The sequence below is a fragment of the Parasteatoda tepidariorum genome, chromosome 12, assembly GCF_982258835.1.
Source record: "Parasteatoda tepidariorum strain Cologne lab strain chromosome 12, Ptep-v5.0, whole genome shotgun sequence".
NCBI classification, from domain to species: domain Eukaryota; kingdom Metazoa; phylum Arthropoda; class Arachnida; order Araneae; family Theridiidae; genus Parasteatoda; species Parasteatoda tepidariorum.
The window spans coordinates 47279800-47306408 of NC_141766.1; the positions used below are offsets into that span (position 1 = coordinate 47279800).

The window sequence follows — 26609 nt, forward strand, 5'->3', positions numbered from 1 at the left end:
AGATGTCGTCAAGTAATTTTTGTTGCATGACTCTCTCTCATTATTGTTGCTATTTCTTAATGTGTTGTTGCTACCTTTACCTTTGCAACCTCTTTTCTATTCTGTATATTCTATTTTGTATATTCTATTTGTAACTGTGACTTTCTCTTTATAAATGTTCTTTTTTATCAATGTGTGTATTGCACGTTTTTTTCCTACAGCTTGGCTTCTCAAAACCATGATCAAAAGATTTCCTCAAATGCCTTAATGTCGTGAGTTTTCTTATTTATTGTGTCTTTCTTTATACTCCTGCACGTTAATAATGCATAAATTTACATGGTTTGTGAGAAAAGGAGTAGACAACAGAACTAAAGTTATACTTGACACAATTGGAGTAGACATTTTTATTAGAGAAATTCCCAAACAAGGTCCCTTATTCAAGAAATACAGTACCGAAAAAAAAAAAAAATCATATACTATTTACAATTTTTAAAGGTTGCACTTTTGTTTATTTTTTTTATAATCGCTATTTCGTTCGATGCTTTTTTTTTTTTTTTTGTTGACATCGTGCAGTGTTTATGTCATCATATCATACCAATTCCCCGCCATGTCCTTCAGAAAACGTTGAATTCCATCTATCACACCGTTGCTTTTTCGCTACAGCTTCAGTATAATAGCATCCATATTTAAGGTTCTGCTTCAATTCATCTCTCATAATTCCACGTAGCTGCTTTCATTACTCGCAATTTGTCGTTGGACAATTCGTCTTTAAGCACAGTTCGTTGTAGTGACAACTTCCCACAGTGGACTAATCCTTAAGACACGGTTCCCAGCAGATCACCGAAGTCGCGCATCTCTGGCTGCTCTAAGTGTGCGGGTGGGTGACCACTTATATCAGTCTGCGTAGGGATCGAGGATGTGCGGTATTTATCCTCATTTAACTGTTCTGTCGTAAAGTGCTCAACTTCGCATGCAGGTCGTCGGGCTACCGAAGCGGGGATGCCCCCCTCTCTGCTGAGGATCAAAATTGCAATGGCATGCCTTCGATCATCTTCAAGGATGTTTCCCAGACCGTCGCCGATAGCCCATTGTCCTGCTCTAGTACGACGTAGATGAACTACAACAAACAGGGGTGTCAAACTCGCCGCCCGCGGGCCGCATGCGTCCCGAGATGAACATTTTTGTAGCCCAGTCAATATATCCGAAGCAAAGTAAAAATAAAATAGAAATGTGAATTAGAAACGAAACCAGCATATAAAATTATAATATACTTTACTTATAAACTATACGGATCATTTTAAATTGTCCGCGCGAAAATGTAGAATTCTAATTGAGTGAAATGGAGTCCGTTTCACACTAAGCTATCAATTAGATAGTACATAATCAGGTTTATCCTATTATAGCGAGGCAAGTTGGTTATCTTGCTCCAAGGTTCTCAATCAATTCTGGGATTTGAAACAAATAATAAGCAAGTTTTTACAAACTATAAATCAGGATACAAGATTGTTCTCCGATCAAATATGATTGCAGAATTTATCTTTTATGGTTGATATAACCAAACACTTATCCGATTTAAATTTATTGTTACAAGGCAAGGATCAGATCATTACGAACAAGTTTGACACAATTCAAATGTAAACTATTTCTTTGGGAAAGGCAACTGAAAAATAAAGATTTAACGCATTTCCCAACGTGCAACAAGAACAAATCTAGTTTAGATGATACTGCATCGTATCAAAAATACACAGAAAAAAACTTCAAATCTTAGAACAGAATTTGAAACAAGATTTAAAGATTTTAATTCTTTGGAAGACAAATTTTGTTTGTTTTCTTCCATTTTCTCAATAAATGTAGACTCAGTACCCAGTAATATACAAATGGAATTGATTAAAATTCAGTGCGACTCAAATTTGAAGGTAAAATTCATTGAAGTGGGTGTTCCTGAATTTCAAAAATATTTACCGGCAAGGTTTGAAAATACTCGAAACTTCGCATATGAAATTATTTCCATGTTTGGAAGTACTTATCAGTGCTAGCAATTGTTTTCTGTTATAAATGAAAATAAATCTCCTGCCCGAAACCGTATTAATAACGCTCACGTTGGGCCAATTTTGAAAGTAGTCTCGGCCAATAAAATTTCCCCCGAAATAGGAAAGATAGTAGCAGAGAAGAGATGTCAAGTGTCAAGACGAAAAAAAATAATTTAACTTTATATGTGTTTATTACAATGTACTATTCCAAATAAAAATACTTGTTTCCATGAACATAGATTTTTTTTTTTTTTTGCGGCCCACCTAAAGTTAAGCATTGTTTATTTGGCCCAACTTAGCTTTTGAGTTTGGCACCCCGAACTACAACAACTTGTAGTGACAACTACTCGTGATCGCCGTGGGCTCAACTCATTGCACCTACAATTCGCCGCTAGCACAGTTCGTCGTGAGTATAATTCAGCATAAGCACAAATCATCGCGAGTATAATTTGTCATGAGCATAAATCGTCGTGAGTATAATTCGTCATAAGCACAAATCGTCGCAAGCAAGATTAATCGTAGGCAGAATTCGTCACAGCAATAATCCGTCATGAGCACAATTTCTTGTGGCTTCGATGTAATACTTTTTAGTCTAGTAATTACAGCAATAAAAAGAATGCTCCTTCGAAAATATTAATACCAAAAGTATATTTTGAAAAAAGTTGTATTGCTTGGAATGAAAACCTGTGTAGCCATACATAGTAAGCCTGTGATCTAACCCAGTGGTGCGCAAACTTTTTTCGACTGCGACCCCTTTAGTAGAAAGAAAATTTTTGGCGACACCTAGAGATAAATGTTCACAAATAAGATGTATATTTCGCGCATTTCTTTCGTTTCATCGAATAAAAACATCATCATATTTGACTCATATTAATTTTATTTATAATTTTAAGAAAATACTTTTTGTATAACACAAAAATCAGTAAATTGCCCTTTAATGAGATGTATGTGGCTGCAAGTTTCTAATTATCTCATCGATGTTTGGGTGTATGTTGCTAATTGCAATTCGCATATCATCTTCAGGGTTTAAACACGAGCGGTATTTAGTTTTTATTGAAACTAGTTTGCTAAATCCAGTTTCACATAAATACGTTGATGCAAATTGTATTAACACTCTGATGGCATTCTTGCATAAAATGGGATATTGTTTTTCCACGGATAGCCAAAATTTTGTCAAGGCTGAGTCTTAAATTGATTTCGACTCAGTAGTTCTCACTAATTTGAAGAGTTGAACTGCATATGTCAAAGGAAAATGGATCACGAATCCAACCAATATTTTCAGGAAAATCCTCGAATCTTCTCGAAAAAATTTTCTTTAACTTTTCAATGTGATTAGAAATGATGTTTTTAAATGTAAATATATCTATATTATTTTCCTTGATAAAATCGTTAAAGCAAGGGAACATGGTGTTGTTTTTATTCAGTTCAGATTTCCAGAGACTAAGCTTATTCTTAAAAGCTTGAATTTTACTGGCTGCAGTTATGATAGTTGAATTCTCACCCTGCAAGCTCAAATTTAAGTCGTTAAGTTTTTCGAAAATATCAACTAAATAGCTCAGCTTCCCTAGCCAAACTTCATTGATATAATAACTTGCCAATCTATGTTTCTTTTCGATTAAAAACGTGTACACTTCATTTCTTAAATCAAATATCCGTCGTAGTATTTTCCCTCGTGAAAGCCATCTGACTTTGGTGTGTAACAGTAAATCGCTCATACGTTGAGCCCATCTCATTGCAAAGTATTGAAAAGAGACGGCTGTTGTGGCTGTTGCATTTAATGTAGTTAATTGAACTAACAGCGTCTTGTAATACGTTGTGCAACTCTTCATCCATATCTTTTGCAACAAGAGCTTGCCGATGAATCATACAGTGATTAAATACCATATGAGGCGCCACCTTCTGAATTAAGCCTCTAAGCCCTTTATTCGAACCTGTTAATGGTGCAGCACCATCAGAAAGACTGGACAGCATGAAATTGCAATTAAACAGGGAGTGACGGCGCTTCACTCTTTATATGTACACTGTATGGTATGCAGCATGCAGGGATAATGCATTTCATAAAAATTTGGCGACCCCCAAAAAACTTCTGGCGACCCCACAGGGGTCGCGACCCCTAGTTTGCGCACCATTGATCTAACCTACGATCCGTTTATTACTAGGGTTATTTCGCATCAACACAGTGGTTATTGCAAGCAGCCGTTAGTAGCATTCGAACTAGCTACTGAAAGTTAATTATGACTCAAGCTATCTTACATCCTGACTCTACAAACCCACTCGTAAGCTACTGAAAGTCAATTATGACTCGAGCTTTCTTGCATATTGACTCTACAAACCCACTCGTAAGCTACTGAAAGTCAATTATGACTCGAGCTTTCTTGCATCCTGACTCTACAAACCCACTCGTAAGCTACTGAAAGTCAATTATGACTCGAGCTTTCTTGCATCCTGACTCTACAAACCCACTCGTAAGCTACTGAAAGTCAATTATGACTCGAGCTTTCTTGCATCCTGACTCTACAAACCCACTCGTAAGCTACTGAAAGTCAATTATGACTCGAGCTTTCTTGCTTCCCGACTCTTACACACCCACTCGTAAGCTATTGAAAGTTAATTATGACTGAAGCTTTCTTGCTTGTTTGAGGCACTCTATGCGTCAAATTTTGATGAGAACGTCACATGATAATTGCAAATTGTCTCTTTGCATTTTAATTGTGTTTTTTAATGACCATATATCTTTGACAAAAAGTACACACGGAAAAGGTTTTTAAATTAAGATTAGTATAGAATTATTATGTCCATTTTTATTATTGTATCTTACCGGTGTAATTATTATATCTAGGGATGGGCCAAATTTGTAAAGCTCAAAAGCACTGCAGTAAAAATGCTAATAAATCTGCAAAAAAAAAAAAGAAAAAAAGAAACTCGGCCTTATATGCTACAGTACCAAAATATATTAAAAACGTAAGCTCTAATTGTTATATCGTTGGACTATTGTTATTTGCTTACAATTTTATGACAAAAACAATTATATAACAATTACAAAATATTCCTGCATTTCACTATTACAACCTTCATGTATTTATGGGTAATTCCAGATGTTCTCTCATATTAGGTAACTTTTGTGTATTATGACCTTTCCTCTACAATTGAGCTCACAAATTCATACTTAAGGAAGTTAAAAATGTTATAGAAACTTAACGCTAAGGGCTTAAAATATCAAACCTTTATGATTGCTGAAGGAAATAGAGCTGAGATTCAAATCCGGATAGAGATAAATCTCTGGTATTCGAACCCGGTTCATCCCATGAAAAGTCGAACGCTCTATCCCCTGAGCCACCACGAGTTCATAGATGGCGCTCTTATTGCAAAATGAAGATCGCTTAAAAATTGTTTGAAATAGAGATGGTTCGAGAAAGGCATGTCAGCTCGCAAATATAAAAATTTACTTGTTTTATTTAATGAAAAATTCATCTAATGATACCAATCTCTGGTACTTTTTTCAACTTTAGGTACTCGGGTGATTCCTAGGGTGGTCGAGTTAGGTACCATTGAATGCTTCTTTAAAAAGTATTTCACTCGTGAATTTTCAAATTTTTCCTCCGATGTGTCTTCCTCGAGATATTTAACCTTTTTCGTACATTTTGGACATCTGTATATAAAGGGCGGTGACTTCAGAACATTCTGCATGTAAATACATGTTCAGTGTAAGACTTATTGATTTCAAAACTAAAAATCTCGGAAACAAAGAATTATAGGCGAATGAAGCAAACAGTTTGTTTATTGATAAGCTGTAAAAACTATATAGATATGTTGGAATTTAGTCACAAAAGTTTCCGACGGATGGCGCTGTACACTGAACAGAGTTCTTAAAAAGAATACAAATGCCGTTGTATCATAATCAAAACTGTCATGTTCCAATACTAGAAGCACAAGTAGTTCAATAAGTTCATGATAACTTTGTTTCACGTTTCAACTCTAGAACTAATCGCTCGGGTCAGCGATGTCTTGCAGCTCCATCTGCTGGCGATTTTTGTTCTTAAATTCCGAAATTTCTGGATAAAATATTTACAGCTTTCACTATAAATATATCGTTTACTTCATTTTCCGATTGCCTCTCATTTCCGAGATTTTAAATTTTGAAATCAGTAAATAACACTAAATAGCTGCTTATTAATTTCCAGGACTTATAACGTTGCTGCTATAGGGTATACTCAATAATTGCTAACTCAATAGGCTATAGGGTATATTTGATCCTATTTTATTCAAAATTTAACTGCGTATTAAAAAAAAAACATTTAAGTTTCTATTGTATGATTTCACTACGTTATACTTTTCTAAGAAAGGTAATATTTTTTGCCAACAGTATTCTTTTGCATGCCAAACTATTAAAATATAGAATACAAGACTGATATTATTTTCAAAGATACGTTTTAATATGATGTATTGCTTCATCTTTCCAGATCCTAGGCATAATTTAACAGCAATGCCAACTGCTCCGTATTCTACAAAATATTTTAAAAAATGTTAGAGATCTACTAACTAAAATGTGCTGATTTTCGGTTAATTTTTTCAATTTTTTAGAAGGCTCAACATAGGCGAACTGTAGCAGAGTGGTGTATTATATAAGCCTTTGAATTATTTCGAAGTAGTGTTGAGTAAAAACTCTATAAATTGAATTTACTAAATCACGAATCGTACATTGAAAGACTATCACTCGAAAATATTTATTCGCTGTCTGGAACAAGTTGCCATATCTGAATATAAAAATAATTGCTGACATACTATGACGCTACCTTAAATCTAATCTAAATTTACGATAGTAATCGGCGTTCTTCATGTCCATTCTGATTGTGTCAAGTATAGAATAAACTGATTTTTGAAAATTGAAACCCTTGCATTAATAATTGTGTGCATCCTTCTGTTCTGAAATGCAGGATTAGTATTTATTTCTATCTATTCATAAAAATAAATAAGTGTAAACATGCCATCTGGGTTATTTAATTTATTGCATGTTGTGTTAAGCTTAATTTATTTCATTGAATATTTTAGAAAGTTAACAAGAAAATTAAAATTGTTCCAATATAACATTCAAATTTTTATTATCGAAAGTTTTAATTTTTATAAAAAAGCTATTTTAGACTGGGTTAGTTTAGGTATAAACTAGATATTTTTGATAATTTTTGATTCAACAATATCAAATTAATATTATGAAGAAAATTTGATAGTATATCTATTCTAGTTTCGAAATAGGTACATTTTGAAAGATGGATATTTACAAAATATTGTTTGAAAGTTTTCTCGGTTAGTAGCGCTACCTGTTGGCATACTTTGTAACTTGTTTTTAAATTTAGCTGTGAGAATAGATTTTCAAATTCCTGCAGCAAAGCTCAGTTAGTCACCTGTTGTTGTCTTTTTTTATTTCATTTATTATTTTTTTAATGATTCCATTATTAAGCGTTCGCTTCATTAAGTAGTCTATTATTACTTTTTCACTTTTATTTTCAAGGCAGACTCAAAAATAGTTTTAATCAATTATTTATTTTTTGCTATGCTTTTGCGTTTAATTCAATTAATCCAGTTAATATTTTAATAAATTCCATTGTAAGAATAATTCTTTCTTCAGGTGGGTAATTTCGCATTAAAATATTTTTTAGAATTAAAAAATTTTTTTAGTTCTTTCACCATACTTTTTTAAAAAGCTATGAGGCTAGTGTGAACAAATTCAATAACTTATTCAGTAGTTTCTTATTCCAACTCAAAAAGGTGTATCTAAAGAAAATGAAATTAATTTCAATCTAAGCTTTTTTAGAGAATGTATATTAGCATATTTTAAGGGTTATTGTACACAAGGTGTACCTCGGAATTCAGGGTTTTCATACCCTCCTTCCAGGTCTAAAATTTAGGAGCAGGATATGTGATTTTTCTGTGAATCATACTTATATTTTCAGAGTTTTAAAGTTTAAGATCTCAAGTTATTGCTAAATCCCATTAAGGAGACGTCTACATACATGTGGTTCTTCTGCCAATTAGCGGAACCAAAATTGGCAGAACTTCGCCAATTTGATTTTTTTTAGTTTGGCAGATTTTCGCCATTTTGAAAATTTGGAACTGCACCGGAATCCGCTTATATCGCGATTCATATTCACGTGATTTTAATACCAAACATTGATTTTTATATTAACCTGATTTAAAAGTTACTCGTTGTGATTCGTATTCTTGAAATTTAAAAATCTAATATTACGATTTGTATTCATGCGTTTTTAAAATTAATAAGTGAAGTAACGGACACAAATAAACAGGCATGATACCATGGAAACAAACGGAGTGAGATATGATTCTTTTGACCGCAAGAGACTCGCATATCAAAGGGGGTACTTAGCAGAATACGCTTCGTACAGCGGTACTTGTGGCCTGAAGGAGATTTTACTGTAAACGCGTGATATAGTTAACGTGTAAATTTGTATTCTTATTTTGCAAGTGCATCAAATTACGCTTCGCCATCTTGGATTTTAGGTTAAATTTTTGATATCCGTTTTCTCTGTCTTTTATTCTCAACTAGTTAATAAAATATTATTCAACGGTAACATAGGTATGAAATGAAGGCTTTGTTATATTAGATTTGGAAAAACAGCGCTTGAACTAGGTTTTTCCTGCCACCTCTACTAGCATCCGAACACCCAGTTATTAGTTTTTAAGTTTAAACAATCCTCATCTACTGGCATCTATTCATCAGATAAAATTATGTGCTTTGTCATTTTGGATAAGTATTTTAATACTGTGCATTTTTATGCATTTAGATTTTTAAAAATTTACTTCGAATTAGTTTAAACTGCCAAAACCCAATTTGGGTGAAGCTGAAAAACCGTTTTAAATTAAACAAAAACAAAAATGTTTTTCAAAAATCTGAAAAAGACAAAAGTGTAATACTGAACTACCTTACTAAAAATGATTATTGACGATTTGTATCGGTATGATTTTGTCACAAAAAATGTAGTTTCATGGATTTTACGTATTTCGATGGTGTAGAGTAAATAATTATTAATTTATTTGAAAAAAATACCAATGATTAAATTTGATATTGCTCACACCTCTCAATTGTGTGTCCTTTGATGATTCACAGTTATTTTAGTTCTGTCGTCTATGCAAATGTTTTTGAACTTATTCATGTTTTTTTCCCCATAGTATTTGTAAAATATCTTAAAAAACCTTAAACAATTTGAATACTTATTTTTGTCCTATTTTTTGCTTTCATAATTGGTGAATTTCCCCTCTAGGTATGACAATGATATTATTGGCACGCAAGTATATGGACTACGAGCTGAAGGGGATCGTGTGTATATTACTGAAGAAGGTTTCACTAAAGTTCCAGCAATGGTCAACTTTACGCTTCGGTTGTTTGGGATTCGTTTTTCGAATCAAACAGAAATAGCCTTCACAACGGATAGCGTAATTCACCCGGACAAACACTGTGAAAACATAGCGAAAGTTGTTAAAATTGCCAACAAGAATGTTTTATCAGAACATGTGTTGGAAATTGAAATTTCTCTTCCCATATTAGAAGATAGTGATAGTTACTTCATTTGTGTTAAAGAAACGCGTGAAAAAAGAGAAGTCACCATGTGGATTCACCAAGGGAATGACCCATGGTTTCGAATAGAACCCTATGGTCGTCTCTTACCTATGTGGCTCCAAATTGCTATCATTTGCTCTCTTTTAATGCTATCTGGACTTTTTAGTGGTCTCAATCTCGGTCTGATGGCCTTAGATCGAACTGAGTTACAAGTCATTGAAAATTGCGGATTAGAAGATGAGAAACGTTACGCCCGAATCATCGCACCGTTACGCAAGAGAGGCAATTATTTGTTGTGTTCGCTTCTTTTAGGTAACGTCTTAGTTAACAATTCACTGACAATATTGTTGGATGATCTCACATCTGGAATTATAGCCATAGTTGGTTCAACCATAAGTATTGTGATTTTTGGGGAAATAATCCCTCAAGCAATATGCTCTCGGCATGGTCTTGCAATCGGTGCAAAAACAGTGTATATTACAAAATTTTTCATGCTTGCAACATTTCCTTTATCTTTCCCTATTAGTAAAATTTTAGATTGTGTTCTCGGGGAGGAGATAGGAAATGTTTATGACCGAGAAAGGCTTATGGAATTTATTCGCGTTACTAAAGACTACAATAATTTAGAAAATGAAGAAGTCAATATAATATCTGGAGCTTTAGAGCTGAAGAAGAAGAAAGTGACTGATGTTATGACACAAGTTGATGATGTGTTTATGGTGCCTTATGAAGCCATTCTTAATTTTGAAACTATGGCTGAAATAACGAGATCTGGATATTCTAGAATACCTGTTTTTGAAGGGAATCGCAACAATATTGTTGCTTTGCTGAACATTAAAGACTTAGCGTTTGTCGATCCTGATGATAATTCACCGCTTAGAACTCTTACAGCCTTTTATAACCATCCAATTAATTATGTATTTGAAGACTGTACTTTAGATGTTATGCTGAATGAATTTAAAAAAGGTAAATCTATATTTTTTTTTTATATTTTTCTAACTGACATATGGGTTGTTTAGTGTAAAAGACAATTATTTCCTTTTAAATGAATTTTGAAATGACGAGCTTTTTTTAAAACAATTTCTGAACTGTAGCAGGAAAAAACGAAAGTGAGTAATTTTTTATACAACTATGTGCATTAAATAAACTTTTATTTGTTTAATATGTTGTTAAAGTAATTTTTCAAAAAACAACCGATTTTCAGTTAGTTATTAGTAGGTTATTAGATATTTTTTGCTCTTATTTATTAATATATATATATATATATATATATGGGTCATTCTCACGAAAACTGTCATTTTTCAGTTCATAAAATCCCAAAAAAGTAAAGTGAATAAAAAGCTCTGAAACTTTTTATATTAATAGAAATATGTAATGGCATTATAAAGAAAGTGAATATCCTATAAATTATACTTAATATTTAAATTAATTAATTTTTTAAATAATTAATTCATACTAAATTAATTTATAATAATTAATAATTAATTTATTTATAATAATTAATTAATTTAATAAATTAATTTGTTAATTTTTTAATTTATTTTTCAAATTAATTAATAAGTAAATTAATTATTTTCACTATTTAAAAAGTGAGGGAATGACACTAATAGTGAGGGAATGATATTTTATTTTAATACATGTTTTTATCTAAGTTACATCTACCTAAAGTTTGAAAATGATAGCATACTAAGTATATCTAATATTTATTATAATTTAGTCTTATATGTTTAATAGTTTTTACAGGTTTGGGAAATAAAATTGGCTGGCACGATTGAACAAAAAAAAATTTAATAATATACACATCTTGAATCATTCCCTCACTTCAGCGTCATTCCCTCACTTTATATACTAGTGAGGGAATGACGAATTCAATAAAATTTAAAAATAACAGTTAGGCCTAAATAATTTCTGAAGTCAATCACATACAATTATATTCATACAAGAAAGCAGCATATAATTATCCACTTTCTCGATGAAGTTGTATTTTATTTTACTCTAAAAAATGACATGAGGGAATGACAAATGTTAAAAATTTACCTGGTTTGATTCATTCAAATTTATTCCACAGCAAAGCTTCTGTAAGTTGAAGATGGAAACATACTGCAATTTTGTTCTATGATGCCAGTTGTTAACTTCTGAAGTTTTTATTAAAATATTTTTATTCTAAGAAGATTGCGGGTGATAAGAACATTTTTGTGAGGGAATGACGCGAAACACTTTTTTTTCGTAAGCTGTAAAACAAACATAAAATATACTGGGGACAAGAAAATGACTGTTTTTGTGAGAATGACCCATATATATATATATATATATATATATATATATATATATATATATATATATATATATATATATATATATATATATATATATATATATATATATATATATATAACGTCGTTGCCGAGTGGAAGGATTAAAACAGGTCATAGGTCGGGAAGGAGTGTACAAAATTTATTTATTAATTATTAGACAAGAGCAGTCATGAGATTGAGTGAAAGTGCACATGAAAAGTTGCGCTCCTTGGTTATATGTTAGGGAAAATCTTGCAAAGTAAAATCCGTAAAATGTCTTAATTTAGGGAAAGAGGGAAATCTCAGCAGTTGCCATTGGATTATGTAATAGATCGAATGTTTCCCACACAGAGCAAAGGGAAAACTGACCTGCTCTTAATTAAATGCATACTTGAGCCAAAAATAGATTTAAGAACAGGATGTGGCTTTTAAAAGTGTGAGAAAGTATTTCGATTAGAATAATTAATTAGGATGAAGTTTTATAAAAGAAACTAACATAAAAAGATTAATTGAAGCTTTTTATGTTACATATATATATATATATATATATATATATATATATATATATATATATATATATAATATGGGTGATTCTTTGGAAACATGACAATTCGGAACAAAAAATTTCTTCAAATTTAAAGTCTTCAAAATCTAAATTTTTTTTGCATATTTATTTAGTTACATTTATTAATATCTTACAGACAGCAGTGTAGTTAATTGACATTTGCTCAAGAAAAAAATAAAATAGAAATTCACCAAATTTTGAATGCCAGGAAAATGACATATTAGCTTAGAAGTTTAAAAAAACAGTCATTTTAATCCAATAGTAAGTAACTCAACTTAAACCTTTGAGTTAGATGGACCATGAATTGTTTAAATAAATTCTTTTATCCACTGTAGAAAGAATCAAACATGTTTTTGTTGCTGATATGTACAGGATAAAATTGTGTATAATAATCAATCATTAAATAAAAAAACTTTGATTACATTCAAGCCTATTACAATCTTATATAAACTTGATATTAGGTTAATATTTGCTTTCTCTCTTTACATTCAACTGTTTAAAAAATTTTCGGGTAACTGTTTTTTCAATGTCCTGGCATTCATAAGCCCGGAAAATGACAGTCAGGATAATGTCAATTTGCCATTATATAGCATTTAATTTCACTATAATTTAACATTTCGGCCTAAGATGTCTACATTCCGCAGAAAACAACAGGATTTCTTGAAATAACTCAGGTAAATCTATGTAGTTCATGTTATTAATGCTTTCAAGAAGACAGGAAAATGACAACATAAAAACCTACTCACCTTGAAAAATTTTTGGAAATAGGTTTTGAACCAGAAAGTTGGTACTTCGTTCATGCAATAAGACATGTTCAGATGTTCAGATAGGATGGTATTCAATCTATTAACATAAGATATTGATTGCTGGCGTTATCTATTTTGGTTATAAATCACTAAATAGGAAAATGACAGATTTTCTTGTGACATACAAATTATTGACAGAAAAAATTATTTTCAACAAAGTTTTTGTAGATAATCCCCTCCGCATATATTCTAGAAATGCTTACAACGGTTGAGATAAGAAAAAATTAGGCATTGAAAAATTTATGGGATGTTTTGAAACTAGTTATTATTGGAAATATTGTTTGCGACATACCAGGAAAATGACATTTTGAAATTCAATTAAATTTTTTAAATATTCAAAACAGCCAATGCTAGTAAAAGGTCATTTTAGAATACTAACAGTAATGCTATTTATTAAAATTAAAAAAAAAAAGAAAAAAAAGAAAGTTCTTTTAGTAGTATAGTGTTAGATCTTGAAGCAAGAAACAGTAAATTTTCATATTTCGTGAGAATCACCCACGTATATATATATATATATTCAAAAATTTCAAAGCTTACGTGAGATAGTGCCTTTCAAAAATAAATTAAAAACATATTAAAAGCAAAATAGCAATACTGGAAAAGTAATTTTTCAATTTATAATTAAAACATGATCAGAGAGAAAAAAGGAATATTGTCTAATAGGGAATTTATTAAAAGGATTTAACGAAGAAAAATATCAACCGGCACTTAAAAAGAACAAAGTTATGAAGTATTTTCACTGTTTGTTATTCTTCTTTTCTTATGAAATAACATTTTTATAATTTGTTGCCATAGTAGCGCGAAATGTAGGAAAAGTGGAGGGCGTTACTTTGGTAACAGAAGAATAAAATTTCTCAATAGCAGAATAAGAAAAGTAACTTTTCTCTTAAGAACCAGTCATCGGGCAGTGAGAAACATTCCATATATTTTTTCTTTTAAAGTTCCGAACGATTTTTTTATATTAAATTCTCACATACAACGAACATACATTGTTTTCATTCTATTTTTAATGATGTAAAGCATGTTTTAATTAAAAAAAAGTTTTTTTAAGGTTTAATTAAAAGATTCTCTTTGCAGTATTATGCTTTTAACAGTTTTATATTATCTATGAAAAACACTTGCTGTTTCACATAATACCAAAAACTGTCGAATTTACTTTTATTATTCTCGATTCTCGAAGTATAAGTTTTTTTTAATAAATAAGTGCAAGAAATTCAATCGCTTACAACTATCTGAAATTTTTTTTTTCGAAAATTATTTTAACTCTTAAAACATATTAGAGCCGCTTTTATATATGTGTAATGTCAAAAAAAAATCGATTTTTCCCTGTTACATTTAAGAAATTTTGATTAATTTGCAAATTTATGAATTTTTGAATAGGAAAACGAATACAAGTATTTCAGCATTATCTATTTTCTTTATTGTGTGTTCAATTGAATCGTTGTGTGTTGAAAGGGATTTAATCTTGCTAACTAATTTTAGATAAAGAAATACGACTAATAAGGGAATTACACATCTCAAAAAAAAAATTCTTATTTAACTTTCTAATTTTTAAATCTAATCATTGATAGCATCGTCGTTAGTGCACTCTGACTGCAACATGAGGTTGTAGATATTTTTCAGAGATCGTCAAAACGAGCTCTCTAAATAAGAGCCTCTCTCAAATATTTTGAATACATTTTAATCTACTTATTTGTTTTGTTAACATTTTATGTTCTGATATTTTTTTCATCTTTACTTAATTAACCTTTTTCGCATTTGATGTGAAGCATTGCCCGCTCGCTGGGAGAGTTTTTATTGGGCTCTCCTAAAGGTTTTCATCAACATAAAGTCTATGGAAAAAATTCCGTACCACCCAAAAGTGGTCGTAAATAAAGGAAGGCGTTACATAGAGGTTGCACTGTAAGTATATATATATATATATATATATATATATATATATATATATATATATATATATATATATATATATATATATATATATATATATATATATATATATATATTATAACAAAATATTATATTATATATATTATATTATAAATATTATATTATATACAATATTATAACAAAAAAATCGACGCACCAAGAAGGAGTTGTCCGATTGAAACGAAAATTGGTGGATAGGAAGACAATGTGCAGAATAGTAAATTATTAAAATTTCAGGACAATCGAATAATTTATTGCAGAGTTACAGTAACAAGTTCAATACGGTGTTGACCCACCTCTAGCCTGGATACAAGCTACCACACGGCTTGGCATAGACCGATAAAGCTCCCGGATGGTCTCTTGCGGTATTTTCTGCCAAATTCGATCCAATTGTCGAACGAGGTCATCAACATTCCGTGCCAGATGCAATCGCCTTCCCATCATATCCCAGACATGCTCGATGGGAGAGAGATCTGGTGATCTGGCAGGCCAAGGAAGAGTTTGACAAGCTTGCAGACAGTTCATAGCAACACGTGCCGTATGTGGTCTGGCATTGTCTTGCTGAAAAACCAGCCCAGGGCGCTGCAAAGGGAACGGTAGCAAAACAGGTCTTAGGATGTCGTCGACGTACAGCTGTGCAGTAAGTGTACCTCTAACGACGACCAAAGCGGTCCGGCTGTCAAAGGAAATAGCACCCCAGACCATAATGCCTTGTTGAGGGCCGGTGTGGCGTGCAATAGTGAAGCCAGGATCCCCCCCTCTGCCCTGTGCGTCTCCAAACACGTCTTCGATGATCGTCAGGACGCAGTTGGAAGCGGGATTCGTCGCTAAAGACTATACGTCCCCAGTCGGCATCATTCCAGCCATATCTGTTCAAAACATTCATGCATACGAAATTTCAAAGCAATCGGATGATTGCTTCTTGGTGCATCGATTTTTTTGTTATAGAGTGTATATACATTTATACACCTGGAAGTTCTGACTGCCGTAGTGTGTGCTATAGAGTGGGTGTGAAATAATAATGCTGTGGTTGACAAAATTATTCTAATCGAATAGTAAACTACAAATCTTTCTACCACTTAAAAAATTTGATTTTTTTAAATAATTAATAAATGAATAAAAATAATATAATAAAATTTTTTAAAAAAAAGGCTCCGGTTGAAAACCTGAAAATTGCCAGGTCTGTCTGTTCGATTGAAAATAATGCTAAAGACAAAAAACGTGTGATCTTTACTTATCACATCATAAATTAAATAGTATTATCGTCTTCTTTCTACCACGCACTATGTACTAGAGAAGTAAGGACGCTTAGTAATCACATAATCCCAAACGGGAGTTTAAAAAACATTAGTTCGGTCTATGTTTTTAAGGTGCATAAATGCTGTAGCTTGTTAACAGAAACAGATTGCTGACTTGAAATCAGCGATGTGAAAATATCTGAGATCTGATAGAGAACAAAATCTCGTGGAGAAAAAAAAAATTGTTCCTCAGTGTAATTAGGTGGAAAACAATAAAACCATTGTCTAAATCTGACTTATCAAAACAATTTTATGAGAAAGACCAGCAAGTAGGAGGTTGGAAGTTTAAAAAAAAAAAAAAAAAAAAAAAAAGAGGCTCGAAAACTGAATATTAAAAATTAGAGAAATGTTGCAGTAGATTTGGAGGGGAGAAAAAACTGAATAAAAGCACATAGGTGGAAAATCCAATGCCTACAAGGGGCTGTGGTGCTTGTTGGATGAAACCAAAAAGCGTTTTTAATAATTATTCAACTAGTCAAGACAAAAGTGAATTTACTTAATTTAGTATTTCCACCCTTTCAGTTATTATCTTCCTTGGTATTAACTTCTCTTCAAGGATGGTAGGTTTCTTTCGCTGTGGAAAAAAACTGCTTTGGGAGAAATAGGTTTCTTTCTACTTAAGTGGTAAGAAATGGAATAAACTCTTTTTCAAAAGGAAATATCAAATACTAACAGCCTTGTCATCATCGTTTTACATTAAGAGCTGGTGTGTGGGATTACTTATAATTTACTTTTTAGTGTTCTTAGTCAATTTTGAGCCCTGATTTAAAATTCGTAATGCAAAATTTTATTACTCGGTGTAATATTTGAACTACCGCTTATCTGTAAGAAATTCGAATTCCCTTTCTGGCAGTTGTGTTAAAGAAAATTGTAAGCAATATGAATGATCTGTAACTCATCTAAAACAGTTAAAAAAAATTTCTTCATAGCTCTTTCTTCCTTTCTGTTAGTGAGAAAATGCTGAATTTATTTTATTTAATATTTTATATAACCTGCGTTAAACTGCCGTCCCAATTCTGAGTAGAAGACTATCAATAATAATCTCAGATGACTTGTAATTTTGAACCTAAACCTGAAGACAAGGGAGCCCTTGGATCAAGCATTACGACCAAAGCTTTCATCGTGGACTTTTTGATTAAACTAACCCGCATTTGCGTTACAGGGAGCGGAAAACCACGAAAACCTATTATGGTTATCACGACGACAAAGTGATTCTAACCTATGATCCATCGACCACTGAGGATAGTTTGTGTCAACACTGTGGTTAGTGTAAGCTGGCAGCAGAATTCGTAACGACCAGACAACGCTGGGATTCGAACCTGGGTCACTTCATTGGGACGCTCTATCCCCTAAGCAACCAGGGCTTTCATTGTTATTATTATCTATTTTTTATATAACCGACGTTGAACAGCCGACCTAATTAAGTGTTTACGGCTACTAATGTTCAACACCGTAGCCTTGTAATTTTGAGCCCCATTCAAAAGACAAAGGAACTCCTGGATCAAGTGTTGAGAAAAATTTGCCTTCGTGGAGGACTTTTTGATAGAACTAACCCGCATTTCCGGTACATGGTGAGGAATACCATGAAAACCTCCCACGGTTAGCCTGACAGCCTTAGGGAAGTTATAAGACAGTGCTTTCAAAACATTAGTAGTTTGCGTAAAAGTTGCGTACGTTTAAGACAAAATTAACAAATTACCTTGCATATATTTTTAGTTTTCGGTTGCAATGGTTTGATATGGTGCGAAAATCGTTGTCATAACTGTCAGTACCATCTGTTGGTGAAATTCGAATCTGGTCTAAGCTAAACGCAGCAATGCATTTAATTTTTATCTCCCCCCCCTCTCTCTTTAGCTGAATTTTCAAATCGTGGATCATTTTTGAAAAATTTGATGAATCTATTTTTCCCCCCTTCATTTTCAGCCTAGAAAAACAACAAAATTATCTTTTCGAAAGTATTTCTCAATTTGTTCAATTTAAGAAAATAATTGGATTCATGGAAAATACAAATTTTTCTTCCGTTACTTTTTTTTCTCGAGATAATGAATGACATAACAAACGATATATATGAGTTCGTGTTATGATGAGAAAATACTGTAATAAATTATTAAAGAATACAATTGTGAAAGAAAGATGTGAATGGCTCTTGTTTGTACTTATCAAAAGAAAATACAAATGTGTAAATCAAAAATTGATATCTGAGATTTTTTTTTACTTATTGTATTAAATGTTATTTGTTTATCAGTTACTTAACCCTTTAATAATCGATCATTTAACATTATCGTAAAATCAGTTTTCTTTTATAGATAAAAGATAACTGATAGCTTATTTATTTGGAATATTGTCCACAAATATACTAGACTTATTTCTAAACAAACAATTGCCACTAAGTTAGTAGACCTGGCAAAGAAACACAGATAATTGTGGCAAAAAAAAATTGTAGTTGTATTAACTTAGTTCAGATTTTATCTAATATATAGTCTTTGTTGCTAAGTAAGCAATTTCTCACTAATTGATGAACTATTTTAAAAACGTATTTATTTCAATTCTGTTAATTGTTCATTCACTTCAGTTCTAAGAAGAAGAAAAATTATTTTATTTCTTTACTCTTGTAGTTGATTTTTCTTTATCCTGATCATTTGTTCATGTTGTTTATTGTTAAAAACAATTCAAGTAATATTTGTTTAAATTGTATTTTACGCCAAATTAAAAAAAAAAAAAAATTGCATCAGAGACAATTTTAATTACATATGTTTTTTTTAAAAAAGTGTTTAAATGATTATCTGTTAAATTTGGAATATTTTTTAATATAATTGAATGCATTAGATATCTTGTATGTACAGTATGTAAAGGAAGAAAAAAACCGGATCTCTCTCTGAATAACTTTTGATTCAATGATCGGATTTTCACTTTCTCGGACTCTATCTTAATGGTTCGAGGAGGTGACCTCAAATATGCTAATTATACGTGCAGATAATATTTTAAGTTACAAAATCAGACACAAAAATGTTCTTTTTGTGAATAAATATATCTGATCCAAAGTTTGGGTCCCTTAATGTTAACTTTACTTTTTGCGTATTTCGCCTTTTCTCGAGAACCTTTTGAGCTATTTGAAATTTTTTTACTCTCAATTGTAAAATTCGCTTCTTTAGAGATAATTCTAAGCAAAAAATAACTTTTAGTAAGCATTTATTTTTTCTTATTTTATTAAATAATGGTCCAAAAAAATTTTATTGTAAGATATGTAATTTTTTGCATCATTTTTAAGATAGTAACTTTATATCTCAAAATACAAAATTTGAGAAAAATAGGTTCAATAATTTCTTAGAAATTGAATTTCAAAAATGTGGTATATTTAAAATTCGATTTCTCAGGAACTATTCGACCGATATCGCTCAAATTTTGTATTTTGTCGTATAAAATTACATTTTTTAAAATGATGGTAAAATATTGCATACCTTATAATTTAAAGTTTTTTCGACTTAAATAAAATATAAAAAAGTAATAAATATTTATAAAAAGAAAATTTGCATTGAACTATCCTTCACAAATTTCACTATAGTATGCTAGTTCTCATGGAGGATTCGCATAGTATTCAAATACAACTAAAGTAACTTTTTTTTTTAAATAAAAATTTTATGGTTTGCCTGTATTTTTGTTTGCTGAAAGGAGGGGTTGTTCTGAATTTTGGGAAGGGGAAGGCGGGCATCCCTATTCAGAAATTTTTGGAATTTAGACTTGACCTGTCGAAAAAGGAAAAACAAAATAGGCGCTATTTAGTCCTAAATATATTTTTTAAATACATTTTGAATCTAATTTTTATATGTAAAAGTTTTTCAAATGTTAACTTTTAGAAGTACCAAGACATTTAACAAGAAAAGATATTCTATCTGAAATTAAATATTCACTGAAAAATTAATTAATTATTCAATGAAAATAATTTTTTAAGAAAAGGAAAAGTCATAATTATATTATTTATAAACTTATGTAAATCAAGTTAGTGATAAGATTATCTTTATGTAAAAAGATATCATCGTACTTGATTAAGACTTTATCTGTCTTTTATCAAAATCAACCATTTTTTACTGAAAATATTTTTTTTTTTTGAATGTAATTAATAACTCTGACAGTCGCTGCCCGCTTGCTCACTTGACTCTTTTAATGTTTTAAAATCGTCTAGGATTGTTTTTCTTGTTCTACACAAAACCCTCTTTGGATTGTTTGGTATGTAATTGTAGAATTCTGGTTCTAATTTCGGTAAAACTTTATGTTATGATTATTGTAAAACGTTGAAGTGAATTTGTTTTATATTTTATTGCAGATTATTTATAGAAATCAGATTGTTTGTTTAAAAAAGAATATTTTTTCTAAGAGTAGAGCGAAATTACTTCTGTTTATAGTTACATTAAAATTTAAAATTGTTAATTATCAAACAATAGTACGTCAAAGTTATTGGGTTAACCTAGCTCTCGCCATTTATTTTTTGAAATTTAAACGTTTAGATGTTTTTTACATAATGTTTTAGATTAATTGAAAGCGGATGTTTTGTTCTTCTGGAATCTATGTTTTGTTTGTTTGTCCAAGTTAAATTATTATAATTTTCAGGTTATTAAAATGGAATGTCAAGTTGTGTAATAAGAATTTTCGACACTTCTTTTTATTCGTCAAGGTTCTAAATCCGCAAAAGCTGCTCGTGACTTTTGTGATGTGTAATAAGAGGGAGCCATAGCTGAAAGAACTACTTGAGATTAGTGGCCAAGTTTAAAAAATTGAAATTTTGACCTCAATGACGCAGTCAAACTGATTTTGACGAAGAGTTATCAAAGCAACTTTTGCACAAAAATTCGCGTCTAACGATAGGGAAGATTAAATGCTCCCATTTAACTCTTTTTTTTTAAAAAAGGGGGGAATTCAGTTGCCTTCTCTATAATTTGAACACAGCTCAAAATACCAATTTATAATACGCGTTTGAAAAAAGGATACATCGCAAAGTGTGTGCCAAGAAAATAAACAAATCTTGATTTGCGCCGTTTGGAAAGAAAGACATGGCTTCAAATGCATATTTATGAAAATAGACGTCAAATGCGTTTTAATAAAAATTGACGTAGCTTTAAAACGCGTGTTTTAAAAAAATGGACGTAGCTCAAATCTGTACTAAAGAAAATTAACATATGTATTTTGAATTACTCTTATGGCTATTGTATTTTAAAGAATTAACAAATAAATAAAAAATATTTGTTGTGTTGAAAAAAGCTAAGAGAATTTTCACCTTGACTTGGTATGCGCATTTTTCAAAAATAGGGCCATATTAAAAGAGGAACTCCTCGGGCTGTAGCCTCAAGTTCTTAGAAGGGGCTTCTAAAGTTAAGGAAAAGTAAAATTTATCTTCTAACGGTAAAATTGATGTGCGTAATTTTCTAAAAATTTATTTGATATTTTCAAGCGTAAGGTATTGCAATCGTTCTTTAGAATCATCAGAACGGAATTATGCATTTAGTGTAGAATTTGGAAAATAGAAAGAAAGAAAAATTGGGGTATATTAGGGCTAGGACTTGGCAACGCAAAAAATTTTATATCGTGATATATCGTCTGTTAGACATCGCGATTTATCGTCTGTTGGGCATCGCGATATAACATAAGTTCGAATATTGTTTCTTTTGAATCAAAACTGCACAATCGGAAATTTTAATCGAATATCTAAAATAAATAAATCTACAACAAAGGAAAATGTTAGTAAAAAGTGCTTTTATAACATCAATAACATCGCTTAGTTTTTTTTAAAAATTGAAATAGAGATGGATTGACTTAAAACCAAACTCTAAACAAAAATGAAGGTGTAAGCTTTGGTAAACATCAACGAGAATTAAGGATTTTGTGAGAAAAAAAAAATTTTTTTTTTAAATATATAAGAACAGTTTATTGTTACAAACAGAATAATATTTCATAAAAAAAAATTGCACAGCTCTAATCTTTAGTTTTAATAATTGAGTTTGAGCTGAGCTTACTAACCTAAATTCTGGTGTGTTAAAACCTTGCCAAACTCAGACTAACCAAGAATCGGCAATTTTATTCTTAGACTATTATAGTAATGTACCTTTCTCTATTATGCTCCTTTTCGTTTTGTGTAGCTATAACAATTATAAGTGAAAAAGTGCAATTTTTGAGCAGTCGAATAAAATGACTAGGTGCAATTCTCTTTAAAAAAATCTATAGCTATAAAAAGTTTAATAAATTTTGAAGAACTTCATTTTTTTTCATTCTTAAATTTTTTTATAAAACCCCTTTAAATTTAATTTTATATTTGTACAGTGGAGAACATATTTAAAATAGATGAAACTTTTTGCAGTATTAAATTATTTAAATCATTAACATTTTTATTCTTTTTATGAAAAATACATACTATTTTAATTAATTTCTCAAATTTCTGTTTGAATTTCATTATTTATTTCTGGAAATTAATTTTTCCACGCTTATATATTTAGAAATTATACATATCTACATATAAGTAATTTTAAAAAAATATTTCCCTTTGATTTTTCTTGTAGCTTTTTGCTAAGTTGACTCAAGTGGTAATGGAAAATAAAGTGAACATTCTGTTTTTATAAAATGTGTGCAACTATTACAAAAGTGTGACTAAATGTGTAATTTGATTTTAAAGTTTCCTCTATGTTGATATTTCGAACTACCTTTTTATTTCAACTAAAAAAATTCCATCCTTCCACTGTGTCATTAAAAAAATTAATAAATAAATAAAAAATAAATAAATAAGTTAGGAAAACTGGTTTTGGCTTTGAAGCAGAATTATAAAAACATTTTGTTATTGTTTTACTTCTAAAAAATTTATCATGTCATAAATATAGCAATAACATTTTGCTACTCAGAATTTTTTGTAAATATATTTTTATTTATAAATATATATTAAATATGTATTTAAATATACCTGAAAATTTGTAGGACGCTCTCATATGGCATTTGTTCGACATGTAAATAGCTCTGGAGAAGGTGATCCATTTTATGAAATACTTGGTGTTGTAACTCTTGAAGATGTCATAGAAGAAATATTACAATCTGAAATAATGGATGAAACTGATGTACTAAGTATGTTCAATGTTAGAACTTGTTCTCTTTATTGATTTTATATGTATCTTTGAAATTGACCCATTTTTATTTCTTAATAGCTGACAATCGAGGGAAACAACGACGAAAGGAAACACAACAAAGACAAGATTTCTCTGAATTCTGTAAAATCGGTGGAGGCCAGCAAGGAACTACTATTGTATCGCCTCAACTTGCATTGGCGGCGTATCAGTTCCTTTCAACATGTAAGTTACAGATATTGCACTTCAGCATTTTAATTAACGGAATTGTGAACAATTTCAAAATGTGTAACCTGTTTCTCTTGAAATTTGGAAGTATATATTTAGAAAATCAATTTTCTTTTAAATTAATTTTTTTTTCATTTAATTTTTTTTAATAATAATTTTAATAATTTAATAATTTTTGTTTGGTGTGTCTATTCTGCTATAACTGTTTTAAAAACTAGTAAATAGTTTGTAAGATTTGATTATTTTGCAGGTATGTTATTATAATTTGCATCAATCCACAAATTTTATCTGTTTCTTAAAATTAGTTTAAAATTACTATTAAACATGAGTCTAGAAAGGTTCAAAAAGGTTAAATTTGTAATTTTTTATGCATATTTTTATAAATCTCGTATAAAACCCAAATTACATTAGAAATTTTGATTTCTCTTGTCTTTTTTCTTCCAATTTTATTGGTATAAAAAAAAGATTTAAAAGTTAGGCAGGCTCCAGATTCCTTGGGGAAAAAATTTATTTTTATGAAAGCTAACTAGAATATAAACTAGAATATGCATTTTATTTTATCTCCCAATTTCTTATTTGAATTCAATTGATTTTGTAATTTCTCTTTAAAACACACTACTCAAAAGTTAAAGAAACTCACACTCAGCAATGGACTTTATTTCATTTCTTCTGACATTAGTTCCTTCTTTCCCTTGCTACCCACATAGACAGCATTGCTCGCTCACAAAACTGAACATTCTGTCCCACGTTGTACTGGTTCAACCAGGCAATCATTGTTATACTCAACAATTAAGTGTCCTAATTAACATTCATTTAACCCTTTACACAATTAGCATTTGCAACTCTCACTTACATAAATCACTAAATGCTAATTAACAACACAGTTCATAATTCAGTAAACATAAAATATAGATTAAGTAGTTATATACATATATAGATTTTAACATTATTTGTTTGGAACATCCATTTGCCTCGTTGTTGCAGTCTGCTCAAATAGTTACCACTCTAAATTTCCACATTAATTTAACTACTCTTGTTATTTTTTAAGATGACATTTTGTTACATTGTTCTTTACATTTTGTTAAATCTGGCTCTTCAATAAAATTTAATGATCTATTTAATAAAAGTGTACAGAACTTCAAAATTGTAATTATTGGCTGACAGGGATGATTCTGCCGGGAATTCGCAATTCCCTCAATTTGTACTGTAATTATATTAAGTTTTTCATAAGTTAAGTTTATCCCTTTTACAGCCCTTTTCAAATTATATTTACATGATTATATGACTACCTCCCAAAAGCCATCAAAATTGGGAACTCTTGGCAGAATGAATTTCTACTCAATCCGTTCTGCTGCTAAATAACCAGCTAATTTTTTACTGGTTTCTAACCATTTCTTGAAGTCTTTTAATTTTATTGCTAGCTCTGAAAAAATTTTAACGTTGTCAGAAAACAATTTTGCTCATTTTCCTTTTAGAGCAGTAAACCTTTTCTACGTAGCAGTTAATGCTTCCGATGTTAAATCAGAAGTTAACTTGGTATGTATGGCTTTAAATAAATAATAAGAAAATATACATCGATACATTTTATACTAAATTCCTTTAAGTTGTCCTTCATTCTTAAAGAAAAAAGGACCACTGGAATCAACTTCAGAGCAATTAAATGGATAATCAGGTATAAGCCTTTTGTTGGGCGAGTTGTCTCTTATTTGAGTTGACACTATTAGTTTTGCTTTAAAACAAGTTATGCAATTATAGACAATTTTTCTGTAATTTAATCGACCACTTAAGGGCCAAAATTTTTCACGAATATGGTTAAGTAACGATACAGGTCCTACATGTAAATATTTCTTATGAAATATTCTATTATTATTAAAATTCATTTGTTATTCTTAGGTAAAATTTCCTGATGCTTTTTATTGAAATTAAACTTTATATTACATAAGCGAACACTGACTCATAAAATGTCATTATTATCCAAAAAGGGGCTAAGAGTCTTTAACTTACTGTTTGATAGTACACTTCCATGTTGTTTAATACTTTTTATTTCAAAAGAAAATTCTTGTTCGTGATTGTTTTTTTTTTTTTACCAGAAAGTTTTCTGCTTTTTCAAACTCCTTCATCCACATAGGACACGTTGTTTTCTGATTTGTTTTTACATTTTCCACAAACCTAAAAAGAAAACTCACAACACGTAAAATAGTTATATAATTATTGCTTAAATTAATAAAATCATTTATAAAGTTATTAACATGGATATTAAGCACAGATTGATAGTCTTCAAATTTTCTGTTGGAAGAATTTTTCAGTTCTGTATTATACTCATGGTGTATTTCACTACAGTTTATAGTTCGATTTGTGTAATCATTTCCTACAAGAAATTTGGTCCATGCCATCACAAGTTGTGATGCAAAAGTTTATCAGGATCAACCCTTCAGGGAGACTAAGCCTGCAGGATTTTTATCAGTTGGTACATGTCTCCATGGCTGATTAGGAAATAGTTCTTGTGTTGTGGCCACTCTGTTTTGAACAAAAAATTTTAAGTCTATCAGTTCCTTTTGAAGCCAGGCTATAACCATAATGGAGTATACCCAAAGGTATATTTGAGCAGTTTCTAACTTGAATGCTGCAACAACTCTTTTCACAAGTTTTGATAAAAGAACCACAGCACATAACTAAAGTCTTAGGTTAGTCAGATATTTTATAAGGGCCATTCTTGATTTGCTCGTGATAGAACTAACTTAAGTCTTATTCATTTAATTTTTACATTTACAGTAGGCTGCTGCCTTATAACATTACTATGATGCATTAGCAAA

At 30.6% G+C, this 26609-nt stretch overlaps 1 protein-coding gene across 3 annotated transcripts in view; it reads left to right on the forward strand.

Moving 5' to 3' along the window:
* Positions 1-26609, forward strand: part of LOC107439819 (unextended protein) — a 95458-nt gene that overhangs the window by 57439 nt on the left and 11410 nt on the right. For 2 of the 3 annotated variants that reach the window (XM_016052532.4, XM_087155934.1), the window contains exons 2-5: positions 201-251; positions 9284-10545; positions 23426-23569; positions 23650-23793. In XM_016052532.4, coding sequence (XP_015908018.1) covers positions 201-251; positions 9284-10545; positions 23426-23569; positions 23650-23793 — 1601 coding nt within the window. The remainder of the gene's footprint in view (positions 1-200; positions 252-9283; positions 10546-23425; positions 23570-23649; positions 23794-26609) is intronic. The other variant, XM_016052533.4, reaches the window with a different exon arrangement.